The sequence below is a fragment of the Physella acuta genome, unplaced genomic scaffold, assembly GCF_028476545.2.
Source record: "Physella acuta isolate Inbredline_101_S28 unplaced genomic scaffold, ASM2847654v3 ptg000186l, whole genome shotgun sequence".
In the NCBI taxonomy this organism is placed as follows: Eukaryota; Metazoa; Mollusca; class Gastropoda; family Physidae; genus Physella; species Physella acuta.
Genome location: NW_026731705.1, coordinates 1,634,453 through 1,657,110, shown reverse-complemented (window position 1 = coordinate 1,657,110; position 22,658 = coordinate 1,634,453). Strand labels below are relative to the sequence as shown.

Below are 22,658 nucleotides of genomic sequence, written 5' to 3'. Positions count from 1 at the left end.
AAATTTCACACATTATAAAAATATCTAATTCTCTGTTTTCTGTCAAATTTTGAGTACATTCTGGCTTACCGTAAGTTGTACTTTACGCTATTACCGATTTCTAAAAAAAAAAAAAAAAACAACGATATGAACTTATAAACTACTAATGTTCGAACACGCATTGTTTGCTGTTCACTTGGTGCGCAATTCTATTTTCTACGGGATTCTATTCTATTTTAATAAAGTTTAAATTTGTAAAACAAAAAAAAAATGATTAAAAAGCCTGTCTTAGTCCCGAGTTTCCATCCTCCGTAGTGTTATATAAGAATACTCGAGAAAGTTTAGGGGAGATCATTCCCGGTTTATTTAAGTAGATGTGTTGTGCCAGCCTGTGTGTGTGTGTGTGCGCGTGGGTGTGTGGGTGTGAGCGTGTGGGATTGGGCGTGTGCGTGTATGCTATGCGGGAGTGTAATGCTAAGATGGAAATATTTTTAAAGATCAGGGGTGTTGGTGACGTCATGTTGTGTGTAGTGACGTCATGTTGTGTTGGAGGCATATTGTTGTCATAGTGTTGTCATATTGTTGACACATTGTTGACTCAGCTCATCATCTCAATGGTTCTCAACTTTTTCCTCCTGCCGTAAAAAATGGCGGGTTCCATTTTGGGCCAGTACTGGCGTGGATGTTCATTTAAGTACTCGTGTTGATGTACTCTTAAGTACTTGCGTGTATTCCTTAGCCTAATGTAACCTTACATTAAAAAAAAATGTAACGACTAGAGAAAGATGACTGCTAGGTTTAATGACTTCAAATACCCCGGTAGGTCGGAGTGTAGGAGTGTAGGAGTGTAGGAGTGTCGGAGTGTAGGAGTGTAGGAGTGTAGGAGTGTGGGAGTGTCGACTCAGTATCTGCTCATGACCGACTGGATCCAAGAGTTGAACTTTGACACCTCCGTGTAGAAGCCGTACATGTGGGGTCGGGCACACCCCACCCCGTGCGACACGATGCCAGCAATCTTCCAGACGCCGTTTCTGTAGCACATAAGGGGTCCGCCCGAGTCGCCCTGGGAGTGTAGGTCAAAGGTCAAATACACCAGAACACCAACATAGAAAATCAACATAGAACATCAACATAGAACATCAACACAGAACATCAACATAGAACATAGAACATCAACATAGAACATCAACATAGAACATCAACAGAACATCAACATAGAACATCAACATAGAACTTCAAATAGAACATCAACATAGAACATCAACATAGAACATCAAAATAGAACATCAAAATAGAACATCAACATAGAACATCAACATAGAACATTAACATAGAACATCAACATAACATCAACATAGAATATCAACACAGAACATCAACATAGAACATCAACATAGAACATCAAAATAGAACACCAACACAGAACAGCAACAGAACATCAACATATAACATCAACATAGAACATCAACATAGAACATCAACATAGAACATCAACATAGAACTTCAACATAGAACATCAAAAGAACATCAACATAGAACATCAACATAGAACATCAACATAAAACTTCAACATAGAACATCAACAGAACATCAACATAGAACATCAACATAAAACCTCAACATAGAACATCAACATAGAACATCAACATAGAATATCGACATAGAACATCAACATAGACCATCAACAGAAAATCAACATAGAACTTCAACATAAAACATCAACAGAACATCAACATAGAACATCAACATAGAACATCAACATAGAACATCAACATAGAACATCAACAGAAAATCAACATAGAACATCAAAAGAATATCAACATAGAACATCAACATAGAACATCAACAGAACATGAACATAGAACATCAACATAAAACATCAACATAGAACATCAACATAGATCATCAACAGAACATCAACATAGAACATTAACAGAACATCAACATAGAACATCAACACAGAACATCAACATAGAACATCAACACAGAACATCAACATAGAAAATTAACATAGAATAACAACAGAACATCAACATAGAACATCAACAGAACATCAACATAGAACATCAACAGAACATGAACATAGAAGATGAACACAGAACATCGACATAGAACATCAATATAGAACATCAACATAGAACATCACCATAGAACATCAACATAGAACATCAACATAGAACATCAACATAGAACATCAACATAGAACATCAACAGAACATGAACATAGAACATCAACATAGAACATCAACATAGAACATCAACATAGAACATCAACAGAACATCAACATAGAACATGAACATAAAACATCAACATAGAACATCAACATAGAACATCAACATAGAACATCAACATAGAACATCAACATAGAACATCAACATAGAACATCAACAGAACATCAACATAGAACATCAACATAGAACATCAACATAGAACATCAACATAGAACATCAACATAGAACATCAACATAGAACATCAACATAGAACATCAACTTAGAACATCAACATAGAACATCAACATAGAACATCAACATAGAACACAACATAGAAAATCAACATAGAACATCAACATAGAACATCAATGTCACAGACTGTATTATTATGTATCTTTATTATATTGTGTTTTACATGAAGTTTCATGAATGAAGAGTACCTGGCTAGCGGAAGGACTGTCTGAGCGATCGTCATATGTATTTCCCATGCTTTTCGGTGAGATCGCTCATGTACGTAAGGGGAGAGAATGGACCGGATAAAAGGGAGAGCAAAAGGTGAACGGGTGTTGTGGGCTAGGACTTGGGACTGGAACGATGGCAGTGAATGTAAGATGTCTCCATGACTTGGAGTCGTGACTGTGACTGTACTTGTTGAGTATCTTCTAATATGGATTTACCATGAATAACCATGGATTTATCATTCTCACTGTATATAGTGTAAATAAAGTCATCATTTGAAGTTGCCACTATTGCTTGTATTCCTGTGTGAAAACTAACCCACAACAACAAAGAATTCATGTTGTTACAATCAACATAGAACATCAACATAGAACATCAACATAGAACATCAACATAGAACATCAACATAGAACATCAACATAGAACATCAACACAGAACATGAACTAGCTGAGGCCCACTGACCTGGCACGTGTCGACACCCCCCTGGGTGGTGCCAGCACAGATGAGACCCTGGGAGAAGTAGCCCATGTAGTACTGACACACCTGTCTGCTGATGATGGGCAGGTTCACCTCCCTCAGGATGTCAGGGGTCGGCACGTTACTGTCACCTGGGGATGTCAGGGGTCGGCACGTTACTGTCACCTGGGGATGTCAGGGGTCGGCAGGTTACTGTCACCTGGGGATGTCAGGGGTCGGCACGTTACTGTCATCTGGGGATGTCAGGGGTCGGCACGTTACTGTCACCTGGGGATGTCAGGGGTCGGCACGTTACTGTCATCTGGGGATGTCAGGGGTCGGCACGTTACTGTCATCTGGGGATGTCAGGGGTCGGCACGTTACTGTCATCTGGGGATGTCAGGGGTCGGCACGTTACTGTCACCTGGGGATGTTAGGGGTCGGCACGTTACTGTCACCTGGGGATGTCAGGGCACGTTACTGTCACCTGGGGATGTCAGGGGTCGGCACGTTACTGTCACCTGGGGATGTCAGGGGTCGGCACGTTACTGTCATCTGGGGATGTCAGGGGTCGGCACGTTACTGTCACCTGGGGATGTCAGGGGTCGGCACGTTACTGTCACCTGGGGATGTCAGGGCACGTTACTGTCACCTGGGGATGTCAGGGGTCGGCACGTTACTGTCACCTGGGGATGTCAGGGGTCGGCACGTTACTGTCACCTGGGAATGTCAGGGGTCGGCACGTTACTGTCACCTGGGGATGTCAGGGGTCGGCACGTTACTGTCACCTGGGGATGTCAGGGGTCGGCACGTTACTGTCACCTGGGGATGTCAGGGCACGTTACTGTCACCTGGGGATGTCAGGGGTCGGCACGTTACTGTCATCTGGGGATGTCAGGGGTCGGCACGTTACTGTCACCTGGGGATGTCAGGGGTCGGCACGTTACTGTCACCTGGGGATGTCAGGGGTCGGCACGTTACTGTCACCTGGGGATGTCAGGGGTCGGCACGTTACTGTCACCTGGGGATGTCAGGGCACGTTACTGTCACCTGGGGATGTCAGGGGTCGGCACGTTACTGTCACCTGGGGATGTCAGGGGTCGGCACGTTACTGTCACCTGGGGATGTCAGGGGTCGGCACGTTACTGTCACCTGGGGATGTCAGGGCACGTTACTGTCACCTGGGGATGTCAGGGGTCGGCACGTTACTGTCACCTGGGGATGTCAGGGGTCGGCACGTTACTGTCACCTGGGGATGTCAGGGGTCGGCACGTTACTGTCACCTGGGGATGTCAGGGGTCGGCACGTTACTGTCACCTGGGGATGTCAGGGGTCGGCACGTTACTGTCACCTGGGGATGTCAGGGGTCGGCACGTTACTGTCACCTGGGGATGTCAGGGGTCGGCACGTTACTGTCACCTGGGGATGTCAGGGGTCGGCACGTTACTGTCACCTGGGGATGTCAGGGGTCGGCACGTTACTGTCACCTGGGGATGTCAGGGGTCGGCACGTTACTGTCACCTGGGGATGTCAGGGGTCGGCACGTTACTGTCACCTGGGGATGTCAGGGCACGTTACTGTCACCTGGGGATGTCAGGGGTCGGCACGTTACTGTCACCTGGGGATGTCAGGGGTCGGCACGTTACTGTCACCTGGGGATGTCAGGGGTCGGCACGTTACTGTCACCTGGGGATGTCAAGGGTCGGCACGTTACTGTCACCTGGGGATGTCAGGGGTCGGCACGTTACTGTCACCTGGGAATGTCAGGGGTCGGCACGTTACTGTCACCTGGGGATGTCAGGGGTCGGCACGTTACTGTCACCTGGGGATGTCAGGGGTCGGCACGTTACTGTCACCTGGGGATGTCAGGGGTCGGCACGTTACTGTCACCTGGGGATGTTAGGGGTCGGCACGTTACTGTCACCTGGGGATGTCAGGGGTCGGCACGTTACTGTCACCTGGGGATGTCAGGGGTCGGCACGTTACTGTCACCTGGGGATGCCAGGGGTCGGCACGTTACTGTCACCTGGGGATGTCAGGGGTCGGCACGTTACTGTCACCTGGGGATGTCAGGGCACGTTACTGTCATCTGGGGATGTCAGGGGTCGGCACGTTACTGTCACCTGGGGATGTCAGGGGTCGGCACGTTACTGTCACCTGGGGATGTCAGGGGTCGGCACGTTACTGTCACCTGGGGATGTCAGGGGTCGGCACGTTACTGTCACCTGGGGATGTCAGGGGTCGGCACGTTACTGTCACCTGGGAATGTCATGGCACGTTACTGTCACCTGGGGATGTCAGGGGTCGGCACGTTACTGTCACCTGGGGATGTCAGGGGTCGGCACGTTACTGTCACCTGGGAATGTCAGGGGTCGGCACGTTACTGTCACCTGGGGATGTCAGGGGTCGGCACGTTACTGTCATCTGGGGATGTCAGGGGTCGGCACGTTACTGTCACCTGGGGATGTCAGGGGTCGGCACGTTACTGTCACCTGGGGATGTCAGGGGTCGGCACGTTACTGTCACCTGGGGATGTCAGGGCACGTTACTGTCACCTGGGGATGTCAGGGGTCGGCACGTTACTGTCACCTGGGGATGTCAGGGGTCGGCACGTTACTGTCACCTGGGGATGTCAGGGGTCGGCACGTTACTGTCACCTGGGGATGTCAGGGGTCGGCACGTTACTGTCACCTGGGGATGTCAGGGGTCGGCACGTTACTGTCACCTGGGGATGTTAGGGCACGTTACTGTCACCTGGGGATGTCAGGGGTCGGCACGTTACTGTCACCTGGGGATGTCAGGGGTCGGCACGTTACTGTCACCTGGGGATGTCAGGGGTCGGCACGTTACTGTCACCTGGGGATGTTAGGGGTCGGCACGTTACTGTCACCTGGGGATGTCAGGGGTCGGCACGTTACTGTCACCTGGGGATGTCAGGGGTCGGCACGTTACTGTCACCTGGGGATGTCAGGGCACGTTACTGTCACCTGGGGATGTCAGGGGTCGGCACGTTACTGTCACCTGGGAATGTCAGGGGTCGGCACGTTACTGTCACCTGGGGATGTCAGGGGTCGGCACGTTACTGTCACCTGGGGATGTCAGGGGTCGGCACGTTACTGTCACCTGGGGATGTCAGGGGTCGGCACGTTACTGTCACCTGGGAATGTCAGGGGTCGGCACGTTACTGTCACCTGGGGATGTCAGGGGTCGGCACGTTACTGTCACCTGGGGATGTCAGGGGTCGGCACGTTACTGTCACCTGGGGATGTCAGGGGTCGGCACGTTACTGTCATCTGGGGATGTCAGGGGTCGGCACGTTACTGTCACCTGGGGATGTCAGGGGTCGGCACGTTACTGTCACCTGGGGATGTCAGGGCACGTTACTGTCACCTGGGGATGTCAGGGGTCGGCACGTTACTGTCACCTGGGGATGTCAGGGGTCGGCACGTTACTGTCACCTGGGGATGTTAGGGGTCGGCACGTTACTGTCACCTGGGGATGTCAGGGGTCGGCACGTTACTGTCACCTGGGGATGTCAGGGGTCGGCACGTTACTGTCACCTGGGGATGTCAGGGGTCGGCACGTTACTGTCACCTGGGAATGTCAGGGGTCGGCACGTTACTGTCACCTGGGGATGTCAGGGGTCGGCACGTTACTGTCACCTGGGGATGTCAGGGGTCGGCACGTTACTGTCACCTGGGGATGTCAGGGGTCGGCACGTTACTGTCACCTGGGAATGTCAGGGGTCGGCACGTTACTGTCACCTGGGGATGTCAGGGGTCGGCACGTTACTGTCACCTGGGGATGTCAGGGGTCGGCACGTTACTGTCACCTGGGGATGTCAGGGCACGTTACTGTCACCTGGGGATGTCAGGGGTCGGCACGTTACTGTCACCTGGGGATGTCAGGGGTCGGCACGTTACTGTCACCTGGGGATGTTAGGGGTCGGCACGTTACTGTCACCTGGGGATGTCAGGGGTCGGCACGTTACTGTCACCTGGGGATGTCAGGGGTCGGCACGTTACTGTCACCTGGGAATGTCAGGGGTCGGCACGTTACTGTCATCTGGGGATGTCAGGGGTCGGCACGTTACTGTCACCTGGGGATGTCAGGGGTCGGCACGTTACTGTCACCTGGGGATGTCAGGGCACGTTACTGTCACCTGGGGATGTCAGGGGTCGGCACGTTACTGTCACCTGGGGATGTCAGGGGTCGGCACGTTACTGTCACCTGGGGATGTTAGGGGTCGGCACGTTACTGTCACCTGGGGATGTCAGGGGTCGGCACGTTACTGTCACCTGGGGATGTCAGGGGTCGGCACGTTACTGTCACCTGGGGATGTCAGGGGTCGGCACGTTACTGTCACCTGGGAATGTCAGGGGTCGGCACGTTACTGTCACCTGGGGATGTCAGGGGTCGGCACGTTACTGTCACCTGGGGATGTCAGGGGTCGGCACGTTACTGTCACCTGGGGATGTCAGGGGTCGGCACGTTACTGTCACCTGGGAATGTCAGGGGTCGGCACGTTACTGTCACCTGGGGATGTCAGGGGTCGGCACGTTACTGTCACCTGGGGATGTCAGGGGTCGGCACGTTACTGTCACCTGGGGATGTCAGGGGTCGGCACGTTACTGTCATCTGGGGATGTCAGGGGTCGGCACGTTACTGTCACCTGGGGATGTCAGGGGTCGGCACGTTACTGTCACCTGGGGATGTCAGGGGTCGGCACGTTACTGTCACCTGGGGATGTCAGGGGTCGGCACGTTACTGTCACCTGGGGATGTTAGGGGTCGGCACGTTACTGTCATCTGGGGATGTCAGGGGTCGGCACGTTACTGTCACCTGGGGATGTCAGGGGTCGGCACGTTACTGTCACCTGGGGATGTCAGGGCACGTTACTGTCACCTGGGGATGTCAGGGGTCGGCACGTTACTGTCACCTGGGAATGTCAGGGGTCGGCACGTTACTGTCACCTGGGGATGTCAGGGGTCGGCACGTTACTGTCACCTGGGGATGTTAGGGGTCGGCACGTTACTGTCATCTGGGGATGTCAGGGCACGTTACTGTCACCTGGGGATGTCAGGGGTCGGCACGTTACTGTCACCTGGGGATGTCAGGGCACGTTACTGTCACCTGGGGATGTCAGGGCACGTTACTGTCACCTGGGGATGTCAGGGGTCGGCACGTTACTGTCACCTGGGGATGTTAGGGGTCGGCACGTTACTGTCACCTGGGGATGTCAGGGGTCGGCACGTTACTGTCACCTGGGGGTGTCAGGGGTCGGCACGTTACTGTCACCTAGGAATGTCAGGGGTCGGCACGTTACTGTCACCTGGGGATGTCAGGGCACGTTACTGTCACCTGGGGATGTCAGGGGTCGGCACGTTACTGTCACCTGGGGATGTTAGGGGTCGGCACGTTACTGTCACCTGGGGATGTCAGGGGTCGGCACGTTACTGTCACTAGGGATGTCAGGGCACGTTACTGTCACCTGGGGATGTCAGGGGTCGGCACGTTACTGTCACCTGGGGGTGTCAGGGGTCGGCACGTTACTGTCACCTGGGGATGTCAGGGGTCGGCACGTTACTGTCACCTAGGAATGTCAGGGGTCGGCACGTTACTGACACCTGGGGATGTTAGGGGTCGGCACGTTACTGTCACCTGGGGATGTCAGGGGTCGGCACGTTACTGTCACCTGGGGATGTCAGGGGTCGGCACGTTACTGTCACCTGGGAATGTCAGGGGTCGGCACGTTACTGTCACCTGGGGATGTCAGGGGTCGGCACGTTACTGTCACCTGGGGATGTCAGGGCACGTTACTGTCACCTGGGGATGTCAGGGCACGTTACTGTCACCTGGGGATGTCAGGGGTCGGCACGTTACTGTCACCTGGGGATGTCAGGGCACGTTACTGTCACCTGGGGATGTCAGGGGTCGGCACGTTACTGTCACCTGGGGATGTCAGGGGTCGGCACGTTACTGTCACCTGGGGGTGTCAGGGGTCGGCACGTTACTGTCACCTGGGGATGTCAGGGCACGTTACTGTCACCTGGGGATGTCAGGGGTCGGCACGTTACTGTCACCTGGGGATGTCAGGGCACGTTACTGTCACCTGGGGATGTCAGGGGTCGGCACGTTACTGTCACCTGGGGATGTCAGGGGTCGGCACGTTACTGTCACTGGGGATGTGAGGGCACGTTACTGTCACCTGGGGATGTCAGGGGTCGGCACGTTACTGTCATCTGGGGATGTCAGGGGTCGGCACGTTACTGTCACCTGGGAATGTCAGGGGTCGGCACGTTACTGTCACCTGGGGATGTCAGGGGTCGGCACGTTACTGTCACCTGGGGATGTCAGGGCACGTTACTGTCACCTGGGGATGTCAGGGGTCGGCACGTTACTGTCACCTGGGGATGTCAGGGGTCGGCACGTTACTGTCACCTGGGGATGTCAGGGGTCGGCACGTTACTGTCACCTGGGGATGTCAGGGGTCGGCACGTTACTGTCACCTGGGAATGGCAGGGGTCGGCACGTTACTGTCACCTGGGGATGTCAGGGGTCGGCACGTTACTGTCATCTGGGGATGTCAGGGGTCGGCACGTTACTGTCACCTGGGAATGTCAGGGGTCGGCACGTTACTGTCACCTGGGGATGTCAGGGGTCGGCACGTTACTGTCACCTGGGGATGTCAGGGGTCGGCACGTTACTGTCATCTGGGGATGTCAGGGGTCGGCACGTTACTGTCACCTGGGGATGTCAGGGGTCGGTACGTTACTGTCACCTGGGGATGTCAGGGGTCGGCACGTTACTGTCACCTGGGGATGTCAGGGGTCGGCACGTTACTGTCACCTGGGGGTGTCAGGGGTCGGCACGTTACTGTCACCTGGGGATGTCAGGGCACTTTACTGTCACCTGGGGATGTCAGGGGTCGGCACGTTACTGTCACCTGGGGGTGTCAGGGCACGTTACTGTCACCTGGGAATGTCAGGGGTCGGCACGTTACTGTCACTGGGGATGTCAGGGCACGTTACTGTCACCTGGAGATGTCAGGGGTCGGCACGTTACTGTCACCTGGGGATGTCAGGGCACGTTACTGTCACCTGGGGATGTTAGGGGTCGGCACGTTACTGTCACCTGGGGATGTCAGGGGTCGGCACGTTACTGTCACCTGGGAATGTCAGGGGTCGGCACGTTACTGTCACCTGGGGATGTCAGGGGTCGGCACGTTACTGTCACCTGGGGATGTCAGGGGTCGGCACGTTACTGTCACCTGGGAATGTTAGGGGTCGGCACGTTACTGTCACCTGGGAATGTCAGGGCACGTTACTGTCACCTGGGGATGTCAGGGGTCGGCACGTTACTGTCACCTGGGGATGTCAGGGCACGTTACTGTCACCTGGGGATGTCAGGGGTCGGCACGTTACTGTCACCTGGGGATGTCAGGGCACGTTACTGTCACCTGGGAATGTCAGGGGTCGGCACGTTACTGTCACCTGGGGATGTCAGGGCACGTTACTGTCACCTGGGGATGTCAGGGGTCGGCACGTTACTGTCACCTGGGGATGTCAGGGGTCGGCACGTTACTGTCACCTGGGGATGTCAGGGGTCGGCACGTTACTGTCACCTGGGAATGTTAGGGGTCGGCACGTTACTGTCACCTGGGAATGTCAGGGCACGTTACTGTCACCTGGGGATGTCAGGGGTCGGCACGTTACTGTCACCTGGGGATGTCAGGGCACGTTACTGTCACCTGGGGATGTCAGGGGTCGGCACGTTACTGTCACCTGGGGATGTCAGGGCACGTTACTGTCACCTGGGAATGTCAGGGGTCGGCACGTTACTGTCACCTGGGGATGTCAGGGCACGTTACTGTCACCTGGGGATGTCAGGGGTCGGCACGTTACTGTCACCTGGGGATGTCAGGGGTCGGCACGTTACTGTCACCTGGGGATGTCAGGGCACGTTACTGTCACCAGGGGATGTCAGGGGTCGGCACGTTACTGTCACCTGGGGATGTCAGGGCACGTTACTGTCACCTGGGAATGTCAGGGGTCGGCACGTTACTGTCACCTGGGGATGTCAGGGCACGTTACTGTCACCTGGGGATGTCAGGGGTCGGCACGTTACTGTCACCTGGGGATGTCAGGGGTCGGCACGTTACTGTCACCTGGGGATGTCAGGGCACGTTACTGTCACCTGGGGATGTCAGGGGTCGGCACGTTACTGTCACCTGGGGATGTCAGGGGTCGGCACGTTACTGTCATCTGGGGATGTCAGGGGTCGGCACGTTACTGTCACCTGGGAATGTCAGGGGTCGGCACGTTACTGTCACCTGGGGATGTCAGGGGTCGGCACGTTACTGTCACCTGGGGATGTCAGGGGTCGGCACGTTACTGTCACCTGGGGATGTCAGGGGTCGGCACGTTACTGTCACCTGGGGATGTCAGGGGTCGGCACGTTACTGTCACCTGGGGATGTCAGGGGTCGGCACGTTACTGTCACCTGGGGATGTCAGGGGTCGGCACGTTACTGTCACCTGGGGATGTCAGGGCACGTTACTGTCACCTGGGGATGTCAGGGGTCGGCACGTTACTGTCACCTGGGAATGTCAGGGGTCGGCACGTTACTGTCACCTGGGGGTGTCAGGGCACGTTACTGTCACCTGGGAATGTCAGGGGTCGGCACGTTACTGTCACTAGGGATGTCAGGGCACGTTACTGTCACCTGGGGATGTCAGGGGTCGGCACGTTACTGTCACCTGGGGATGTCAGGGGTCGGCACGTTACTGTCACCTGGGGATGTCAGGGGTCGGCACGTTACTGTCACCTGGGGATGTCAGGGGTCGGCACGTTACTGTCACCTGGGGATGTCAGGGGTCGGCACGTTACTGTCACCTGGGGATGTCAGGGGTCGGCACGTTACTGTCACCTGGGAATGTCAGGGGTCGGCACGTTACTGTCACCTGGGGATGTCAGGGGTCGGCACGTTACTGTCACCTGGGAATGTCAGGGGTCGGCACGTTACTGTCACCTGGGGATGTCAGGGCACGTTACTGTCACCTGGGGATGTCAGGGGTCGGCACGTTACTGTCACCTGGGGATGTCAGGGGTCGGCACGTTACTGTCACCTGGGGATGTCAGGGGTCGGCACGTTACTGTCACCTGGGGATGTCAGGGGTCGGCACGTTACTGTCACCTGGGGATGTCAGTGGTCGGCACGTTACTGTCACCTGGGGATGTCAGGGGTCGGCACGTTACTGTCACCTGGGGATGTCAGGGGTCGGCACGTTACTGTCACCTGGGGATGTCAGGGGTCGGCACGTTACTGTCACCTGGGGATGTCAGGGGTCGGCACGTTACTGTCACCTGGGAATGTCAGGGGTCGGCACGTTACTGTCACCTGGGGATGTCAGGGGTCGGCACGTTACTGTCACCTGGGGATGTCAGGGGTCGGCACGTTACTGTCACCTGGGGATGTCAGGGGTCGGCACGTTACTGTCACCTGGGGATGTCAGGGGTCGGCACGTTACTGTCACCTGGGGATGTCAGGGGTCGGCACGTTACTGTCACCTGGGGATGTCAGGGGTCGGCACGTTACTGTCACCTGGGGATGTCAGGGGTCGGCACGTTACTGTCACCTGGGGATGTCAGGGGTCGGCACGTTACTGTCACCTGGGGATGTCAGGGGTCGGCACGTTACTGTCACCTGGGGATGTTAGGGGTCGGCACGTTACTGTCACCTGGGGATGTCAGGGCACGTTACTGTCACCTGGGAATGTTAGGGGTCGGCACGTTACTGTCACCTGGGGATGTCAGGGGTCGGCACGTTACTGTCACCTAGGAATGTCAGGGGTCGGCACGTTACTGTCACCTGGGGATGTCAGGGCACGTTACTGTCACCTGGGGATGTCAGGGCACGTTACTGTCACCTGGGGATGTCAGGGGTCGGCACGTTACTGTCACCTGGGGATGTCAGGGGTCGGCACGTTACTGTCACCTGGGGATGTCAGGGCACGTTACTGTCACCTGGGGATGTCAGGGGTCGGCACGTTACTGTCACCTGGGGATGTCAGGGGTCGGCACGTTACTGTCATCTGGGGATGTCAGGGGTCGGCACGTTACTGTCACCTGGGAATGTCAGGGGTCGGCACGTTACTGTCACCTGGGGATGTCAGGGGTCGGCACGTTACTGTCACCTGGGGATGTCAGGGGTCGGCACGTTACTGTCACCTGGGGATGTCAGGGGTCGGCACGTTACTGTCACCTGGGGATGTCAGGGGTCGGCACGTTACTGTCACCTGGGGATGTCAGGGGTCGGCACGTTACTGTCACCTGGGGATGTCAGGGGTCGGCACGTTACTGTCACCTGGGGATGTCAGGGCACGTTACTGTCACCTGGGGATGTCAGGGGTCGGCACGTTACTGTCACCTGGGAATGTCAGGGGTCGGCACGTTACTGTCACCTGGGGGTGTCAGGGCACGTTACTGTCACCTGGGAATGTCAGGGGTCGGCACGTTACTGTCACTAGGGATGTCAGGGCACGTTACTGTCACCTGGGGATGTCAGGGGTCGGCACGTTACTGTCACCTGGGGATGTCAGGGGTCGGCACGTTACTGTCACCTGGGGATGTCAGGGGTCGGCACGTTACTGTCACCTGGGGATGTCAGGGGTCGGCACGTTACTGTCACCTGGGGATGTCAGGGGTCGGCACGTTACTGTCACCTGGGGATGTCAGGGGTCGGCACGTTACTGTCACCTGGGAATGTCAGGGGTCGGCACGTTACTGTCACCTGGGGATGTCAGGGGTCGGCACGTTACTGTCACCTGGGAATGTCAGGGGTCGGCACGTTACTGTCACCTGGGGATGTCAGGGCACGTTACTGTCACCTGGGGATGTCAGGGGTCGGCACGTTACTGTCACCTGGGGATGTCAGGGGTCGGCACGTTACTGTCACCTGGGGATGTCAGGGGTCGGCACGTTACTGTCACCTGGGGATGTCAGGGGTCGGCACGTTACTGTCACCTGGGGATGTCAGGGGTCGGCACGTTACTGTCACCTGGGGATGTCAGGGGTCGGCACGTTACTGTCACCTGGGGATGTCAGGGGTCGGCACGTTACTGTCACCTGGGGATGTCAGGGGTCGGCACGTTACTGTCACCTGGGGATGTCAGGGGTCGGCACGTTACTGTCACCTGGGAATGTCAGGGGTCGGCACGTTACTGTCACCTGGGGATGTCAGGGGTCGGCACGTTACTGTCACCTGGGGATGTCAGGGGTCGGCACGTTACTGTCACCTGGGGATGTCAGGGGTCGGCACGTTACTGTCACCTGGGGATGTCAGGGGTCGGCACGTTACTGTCACCTGGGGATGTCAGGGGTCGGCACGTTACTGTCACCTGGGGATGTCAGGGGTCGGCACGTTACTGTCACCTGGGGATGTCAGGGGTCGGCACGTTACTGTCACCTGGGGATGTCAGGGGTCGGCACGTTACTGTCACCTGGGGATGTCAGGGGTCGGCACGTTACTGTCACCTGGGGATGTTAGGGGTCGGCACGTTACTGTCACCTGGGGATGTCAGGGCACGTTACTGTCACCTGGGAATGTTAGGGGTCGGCACGTTACTGTCACCTGGGGATGTCAGGGGTCGGCACGTTACTGTCACCTGGGAATGTCAGGGGTCGGCACGTTACTGTCACCTGGGGATGTCAGGGGTCGGCACGTTACTGTCACCTGGGGATGTCAGGGGTCGGCACGTTACTGTCACCTGGGGATGTCAGGGCACGTTACTGTCACCTGGGGATGTCAGGGCACGTTACTGTCACCTGGGGATGTCAGGGGTCGGCACGTTACTGTCACCTGGGGATGTCAGGGCACGTTACTGTCACCTGGGGATGTCAGGGCACGTTACTGTCACCTGGGGATTGGCACGGCAGTACACATGTCAGTACCTATGTCAGTACACATGTCAGTACACATGTCAGTACATATGTCATTACAATATCAGTACAGATGTCAGCACAGATGTCAGTACAGATGTCAGTACACCCGCATACAGTTCCATGTATCCCCCCACAAATCACACCCCCACACACCCCCACACACCCCCACACACACCTACCTTCATGCATGTCCCCCCGCCCTGTGGTTACACAAACTTGACCCCCACACACCCCCGCACCCCCACACCCCCACACACACCTACCTTCATGCATGTCCCCCCGCCCTGTGGTTACACAAACTTGACCCCCACACACCCCCACACCCCCACACACACATACCTTCATCCATGTCTCCCCACCCCGTGGACACACAAACTTGACACCCACACATACCCACATACCCACCCACACCCCCCCCCCACACACCCCCACACAGACCTACCTTCATGCATGTCCCCCCAGCCCGTGGCCACACACACTTGACCCCCACACACCCCCACACACCCCCACACCCCCACACACCCCCACACCCCCACACACACCTACCTTCATGCATGTCCCCCCAGCCCGTGGCCACACACACTTGACCCCCACACACCCCCCCACACCCACACCCCCACACCCACACCCCCCACACACCTACCTTCATGCATGTCCCCCCAGCCCGTGGCCACACACACTTGACCACTGAAGTCCTCATTAGGTGAGGGCAGACAGATGTGTTGGACGTAGGGGTCAGCCAGGTTCACGGGACGGTCCAGCTTCATTAGGGCGATGTCATTCCTGTCATTCAGCACATAGCTGGGGGCGGGGGGGGGGGGGGGGTTACATCAGGTGGTTAGGTTAGGTGGTTGGGTTAGGTGGTTAGGTTAGGTGGTTAGGTTAGGTGGTTAGATCTGGTGGTTAGGTTAGGTGGTTAGGGTAGGTGGTTAGGTTAGGTGGTTAGATGGTTGGGTTAGGTGGTTAGGTTAGGTGGTTTGGTTGGGTGGTTAGATGGTTGGGTTAGGTGGTTAGGTTAGATGGTTTGGATCAGGTGGTTAGATTAGGTGGCTAGGTTAGGTGGTTAGGTTAGGTGGTTTGGTAGTTAGGTTAGATGGTTAGGTTAGGTGGTTAGGTTAGGTGGTTAGGTTAGGTGGTTGGGTTAGGTGGTTAGATGGTTGGGTTAGGTGGTTAGGTTAGGTGGTTAGGTTAGGTGGTTGGATCAGGTGGTTAGATTAGGTGGTTAGGTTAGGTGGTTAGGTTAGGTTGTTTGGTAGTTAGGTGAGATGTTTAGGTTAGGTGGTTAGGTTAGGTGGTTGGGTTAGGTGGTTAGATGGTTGGGTTAGGTGGTTAGGTTAGGTGGTTAGGTTAGGTGGTTGGATCAGGTGGTTAGATTAGGTGGTTCGGTTAGGTGGTTAGGTTAGGTGGTTAGGTTTGGTCTTACATCCACAATACATAGCTGTAAGGGGGGTCTTACATCCTCAATACATAGGTGTAAGGGGGGTCTTACATCCTCAATACATATATGTAAGGGGGGTCTTACATCCTCAATACATAGGTGTAAGGGGGGGTCTTACATCCTCAATACATATATGTAAGGGGGGGGGTCTTACATCCTCAATACATAGGTGTAAGGGGGGTCTTACATCCTCAATACATAGGTGTAAGGGGGGGGTCTTACATCTACAATACATAGGTGTAACAGGGGGGGTTAGACATTTACTGAACAATTTGGTCGAGCAGGTTTAAATACGTGATGACGTCATCTCCTCATGGAACTCAATATGTCCTCTATGTGTATGTGTGGGGGTGTGTGGGACAACTTACTCGCTGTGTGTGAGGATGTGTGTCAACTTGCGTGTGTTGAGATACGGGTAGTTCTGGCTGTGTGTGGGGGGTGTGTGGGGTGTGTGTGGGGGTGTGTGGGGGTGTGTGGGGGTGTGTGGGGTGTGTGGGAGAACTTACTCGCTGTGTGTGAGGATGTGTGTCAACTTGCGTGTGTTGAGGTACGGGTAGTTCTGGTTGTGTGTGGGGGTGTGTGTGGGGGTGTGTGGGGCAACTTACTCGCTGTGTGTAAGGATGTGTGTCAACTTGCGTGTGTTGAGGTACGGGTAGTTCTGGCTGTGTGTAGTACCGAACACGATGCTGAACTCGTCCACTGTGAACACTTGGTCCTCACTGTAGACAGGCGGGGTTCAAGGTCAAATGCAAGCAAGCAAGGTCAAGGTTAAATACAAAAATTTAAAATAAAAAAAATTAATGAAAGAATGAAGATGTTGTTAAAGCTACAACAGTGTGTCAAAGGTTAACTCCAAGTCAAAGGTTATGTCCAACCAATCTTAACACGACCACGTGTCTGCAAGGTTGAAGGTCACAGGGTCATGTGATCAAGATGAGCACTCACTCGATGATGCAATGTGCAGCTGTGAGTACCCAGCTGTCTGATATCAGAGTTCCCCCACAGATGTGGCTACCGTGGAACCGTACCGACACCTGCAACATCGGGAACATTGGAGTTATGGGAACATGGGGAACATCAGGGTTATGGGAACTTGGGGAACATTAGAGTTATGGGAACTCGGGGAACATTAGAGTTATGGGAACATAGGGAACATTGGAGTTATGGGAACTTGGGGAACATTGGAGTTATGGGAACTAGGGAAACATTGGAGTTATGGGAACTTAGGGAACATTAGAGTTATGGGAACATAGGGAACATTGGAGTTATGGCAACTTGGGGAACATTGGATTTATGGGAACTTGGGGAACATTAGAGTTATGGGAACTCGGGGAACATTAGAGTTATGGGAACATAGGGAACATTGGAGTTATGGGAACTTGGGGAACATTGGATTTATGGGAACTTGGGGAACATTAGAGTTATGGGAACTCGGGGAACATTAGAGTTATGGGAACATAGGGAACATTGGAGTTATGGGAACTTGGGGAACATTGGAGTTATGGGAACTTGGGGAACATTGGAGTTATGGGAACTTGGGGAACATTGGAGTTATGGGAACATAGGGAACATTGGAGTTATGGGAACTTGTGGAACATTGGAGTTATGGGAACTAGGAAAACATCGGAGTTATGGGAACTTGGGGAACATTAGAGTTATGGGAACATAGGGAACATTGGAGTTATGGGAACTTGGGGGACATTGGATTTATGGGAACTTGGGGAACATTAGAGTTATGGGAACTCTGGGAACATTAGAGTTATGGGAACATAGGGAACATTGGAGTTATGGGAACTTGGGGAACATTGGAGTTATGGGAACTTGGGGAACATTGGAGTTATGGGAACTTGGGGAACATTGGAGTTATGGGAACTAGGGGAAAATAGGAGTTATGTGAACTTGGGGAACATTTGAGTTATGTGAACTTGGGGAACATTTGAGTTATGGGAACTTGGGGAACATTGAATGTACCTGCTGTAGTACGTACCTGCCAGGGATACTTGTCTATTGTCGTGGCCTGACCCCCAACGATCTTGTGACCCCCGGTGGTGGTGCTGATACCACAAGAGTTGCTGCTGGTGCTCACACTTGCTGCAGGGGGGGGGGGGGGAAACATGGAACTATTATGTTGGTGGGGGGGGGGGGGATGTATCATCAAGGTCAAGGCTGATATAGCGCATTTCTATGACGTCATTAATACTAAATATTTCTTGTTACTGCACATCATATACCAGACACCACACACACCACATACATCATACAACATACACCACACACACCACATACATTATACAACATACACCACACACACCACATACATCATATAACATACACCACACACACCACATACATCATATAACATACACCACACACACCACATACATCATATAACATACACCACACACACCACATACATCATACAACATACACCACACACACCACATACAACATACAACATACACCACACACACCACATACATCATATAACATACACCACACACACCACATAATCATATAACATACACCACACACACCACATACATCATATAACATACACCACACACACCACATACATCATACAACATACACCACACACACCACATACATCATATAACATACACCACACACACCACATACATCATATAACATACACCACACACACCACATACATCATATAACATACACCACACACACCACATACATCATACAACATACACCACACACACCACGCTCACGATATAAAACACAACACACAAATGCAATACATCATATAACACACCACACACACATCCAACACATAATAAAAAACACAACACAAACCCAACACATCATATAACACACAACACACAATGACAGGTTGTAGACACACCATGACAGACAGACCATGACAGACACACCATGACAGACAGACCATGACATACAAACCATGACAGATGACAGACAAACCATGACATACAAACCATGACAGACAAACCATGACCGACAAACCATGACAGATGACAGACAAACCATGACATACAAACCATGACAGACAAACCATAACAGATGACAGACAACTTACGTCGGGGTGTTGTGACGGCGACATAGCTGTCGTAGTAGCAGCAGTTCTCTAGGAAACCACAGCCGCTGTAATAGGGGGGGGGGGTGAGGTGGGGGGTGAGGGGGTGAGGTGGGGGTGGGGTTACAGATAGTTACAAATGGTATGATGTAATGCCACGAATGATACAACACAAAATATTTGACGTAATAAATTATATTTATGTCAAGTGGAAAGCTTGACAAACATTGCTATCTGAAACTAGTGAGACTGGCTACCTGCAGCTAGTTAGACTGGCTACCTTTAGCTAGTGAGACAAACGTGGCTACCTGTGGCTAGTGAGACAAACGTGGCTACCTGTAGCTAGTTAGACTCGCTACCTGTAGTTAGCGAGATAAACGTAGCTACCTGTAGCTAGTGATACAAAGATGGCTACCTGTAGCTAGTGAGACAAACGCGGCTACCTGTATCTAGTGAGACAAACGTGGCTACCTGTAGCTAGTGAGACAAACATGACTACCTGTAGCTAGTGAGACAAACATGACTACCTGTAGCTAGTGAGACAAACGTGGCTACCTGTAGCTAGTGAGACTGGCTACCTGTAGCTAGTGAGACAAACGTGGCTACCTGTAGCTAGTGAGACTGGCAACCTGTAGCTAGTGAGACAAAGATGGCTACCTGTAGCTTGTGAGACAAACGTGGCTACCTGTAGCTAGTGAGACAAATGTGGCTACCTGTAGCTAGTGAGTTAATGTGGCTACCTGTAGCTAGTGATACAAAGATGGCTACCTGTAGCTAGTGAGACAAACATTGCTACCTGTAGCTAGTGAGACAAAGATGGCTACCTGTAGCTAGTGAGACAAACATTGCTACCTGTAGCTAGTGAGACAAACATTGCTACCTGTAGCTCATGAAGGTGCCAGCAGGGCATGTGCTTGTGTACATATTGATACAGAATCCATTTGGGTGGTTAGTGCAGGCTCCTGTGGAATACGTCATCAATTTGTGAGTACCAACGTTTTGGTGCAGGGGTTTATGTCAGGGGTTTATGCCAGGGGTTTATGTAGGGGTTTATGTCAGGGGTTTATGTAGGGGTTTATGTAGGGGTTTATGTCAGGGGTTTATGTAGGGGTTTATGTCAGGGGTTTATGTAGGGGTTTATGTCAGGGGTTTATGTAGGGGTTTATGTCAGGGGTTTATGTAGGGGTTTATGTCAGGGGTTTATGTCAGGGGTTTATGTAGGGTTTTAAGTAGGGGTTTATGTCAGGGGTTTATGTCAGGGGTTTATGTCAGGGGTTTATGTAGGGGTTTATGTCAGGGGTTTATGTCAGGGGTTTATGTAGGGTTTTAAGTAGGGGTTTATGTCAGGGGTTTATGTCAGGGGTTTATGTCAGGGGTTTATGTAGGGGTTTATGTCAGGGGTTTATGTAGGGGTTTATGTCAGGGGTTTATGTAGGGGTTTATGTCAGGGGTTTATGTAGGGTTTTAAGTAGGGGTTTATGTCAGGGGTTTATGTCAGGGGTTTATGTCAGGGGTTTATGTAGGGGTTTATGTCAGGGGTTTATGTCAGGGGTTTATGTCAGGGGTTTATGTAGGGGTTTATGTCAGGGGTTTATGTAGGGGTTTATGTCAGGGGTTTATGTAGGGGTTTATGTCAGGGGTTTATGTAGGGGTTTATGTCAGGGGTTTATGTCAGCGCTTGATATAGACTGTTTGAACTTTGGCCAAGTTTTAGTTAGGGTTATGTCAAATTTCAGCGCGATGAAGATGAAATGACTTACTCTAGGCTACCCTAACCCTAACCACACAAAGGAAATGACTTACTTGTTTGAGCATAGACTGTAGCCAGTAGCCCTAGAGCTACCACACAAAACGTCCACATTTTGCCAGACGACTCTAGTCTTGTGATGACGTCATGAGTCTTATCTGACCAGTTGTAGATCGTCCACACTTTTTTTTTCAAAATTTTACACATTTTTGACGTGCTCAGTTTTAGACAAACTGGTTATAGGCATCCAGTGCAGACAGTCATATTGTGCAGGCTCTGTCATATTGTTGTCGTTTGTTGGTCAACTTGTCCTTTGTTGGTCAACTTGTTGTATGTTGGTCAAGTTGTTGTCGTATGTTGGTCAATTTGTTGTCGTTTGTTGGTCAACTTGTCCTTTGTTGGTCAACTTGTTGTATGTTGGTCAAGTTGTTGTCGTATGTTGGTCAATTTGTTGTCGTATGTTGGTCAACTTGTTGTCGTATGTTGGTCAACTTGTTGTATGTTGGTCAACTTGTTGTATGTTGGTCAAATTGTTGTATGTTGGTCAACTTGTTGTCGTATGTTGGTCAACTTGTTGTATGTTGGTCAACTTGTTGTATGTTGGTCAAATTGTTGTATGTTGGTCAACTTGTTGTCGTATGTTGGTCAACTTGTTGTATGTTGGTCAACTTGTCGTATGTTGGTCAACTTGTTGTATGTTGGTCAACTTATTGTATGTTGGTCAACTTGTTGTATATTGGTTAACTTGTATGTTGGTCAACTTGTATGTTGGTCAACTTGTTGTCGTATGTTGGTCAACTTGTTGTCGTATGTTTGTCAACTTGTTGTCGTATGTTGGTCAACTTGTTGTATATTGGTCAACTTGTATGTTGGTCAACTTGTATGTTGGTCAACTTGTTGTCGTATGTTGGTCAACTTGTTGTCGTATGTTTGTCAACTTGTTGTCGTATGTTGGTCAACTTGTTATCGTATATAAGTCAACTTGTTGTCATGTTACCAGTCAAGTTCTTGACCTAGTCCACCAGCTAGTGAAACTTCTAAAATTCTTATCTATGACGTCATGGAACTGATAGCTGTACATGAACGATCTCGTTTAATTATTTTAATTACATCCATTGTTTAATTATTTTAATTACATCCATTGTTTAATTATTTTAATTACATCCATTGTTTAATTATTTTAATTACATCCATTGTTTAATTATTTTAATTACATCCATTGTTTAATTATTTTAATTACATCCATTGTTTAATTATTTTAATTACATCCATTGTTTAATTATTTTAATTACATCCATTGTTTAATTATTTTAATTACATCCATTGTTTAATTATTTTAATTACATCCATTGTTTAATTATTTTAA

At 51.9% G+C, this 22,658-nt stretch overlaps 1 protein-coding gene across 1 annotated transcript; it reads right to left on the bottom strand.

Moving 5' to 3' along the window:
* Window positions 1-763: 763 nt before the first annotated feature.
* On the bottom strand, window positions 764-21,443 carry LOC131936718 (tryptase). Its single transcript, XM_059293781.1, has 9 exons — window positions 21,349-21,443; window positions 20,426-20,507; window positions 19,549-19,613; window positions 18,475-18,578; window positions 17,433-17,521; window positions 17,093-17,206; window positions 15,693-15,850; window positions 3,114-3,259; window positions 764-1,042 (listed from the first exon to the last, which is right to left on the bottom strand). Exons 1-9 carry the CDS (start codon window positions 21,404-21,406, stop codon window positions 881-883), a joined length of 978 nt encoding a protein of 325 aa, XP_059149764.1. The 5' UTR covers window positions 21,407-21,443; the 3' UTR covers window positions 764-880.
* Between the last annotated feature and the right edge of the window lie 1,215 nt (window positions 21,444-22,658).

Excerpts from the sequence above, each read along its gene's own strand:
- LOC131936718 (XM_059293781.1), bottom strand. The coding sequence starts at position 21,406 with ATGTGGACGTTTTGTGTGGTAGCTCTAGGGCTACTGGCTACAGTCTAT. Across the intron at positions 18,579-19,548 it reads CGCCGTCACAACACCCCGAC|CAAGTGTGAGCACCAGCAGC; the intron begins GTAAGTTGTCTG and ends CCCCCCCTGCAG. Across the intron at positions 15,851-17,092 it reads CACATCCTTACACACAGCGA|CTATGTGCTGAATGACAGGA; the intron begins GTAAGTTGCCCC and ends CCCCGCCCCCAG.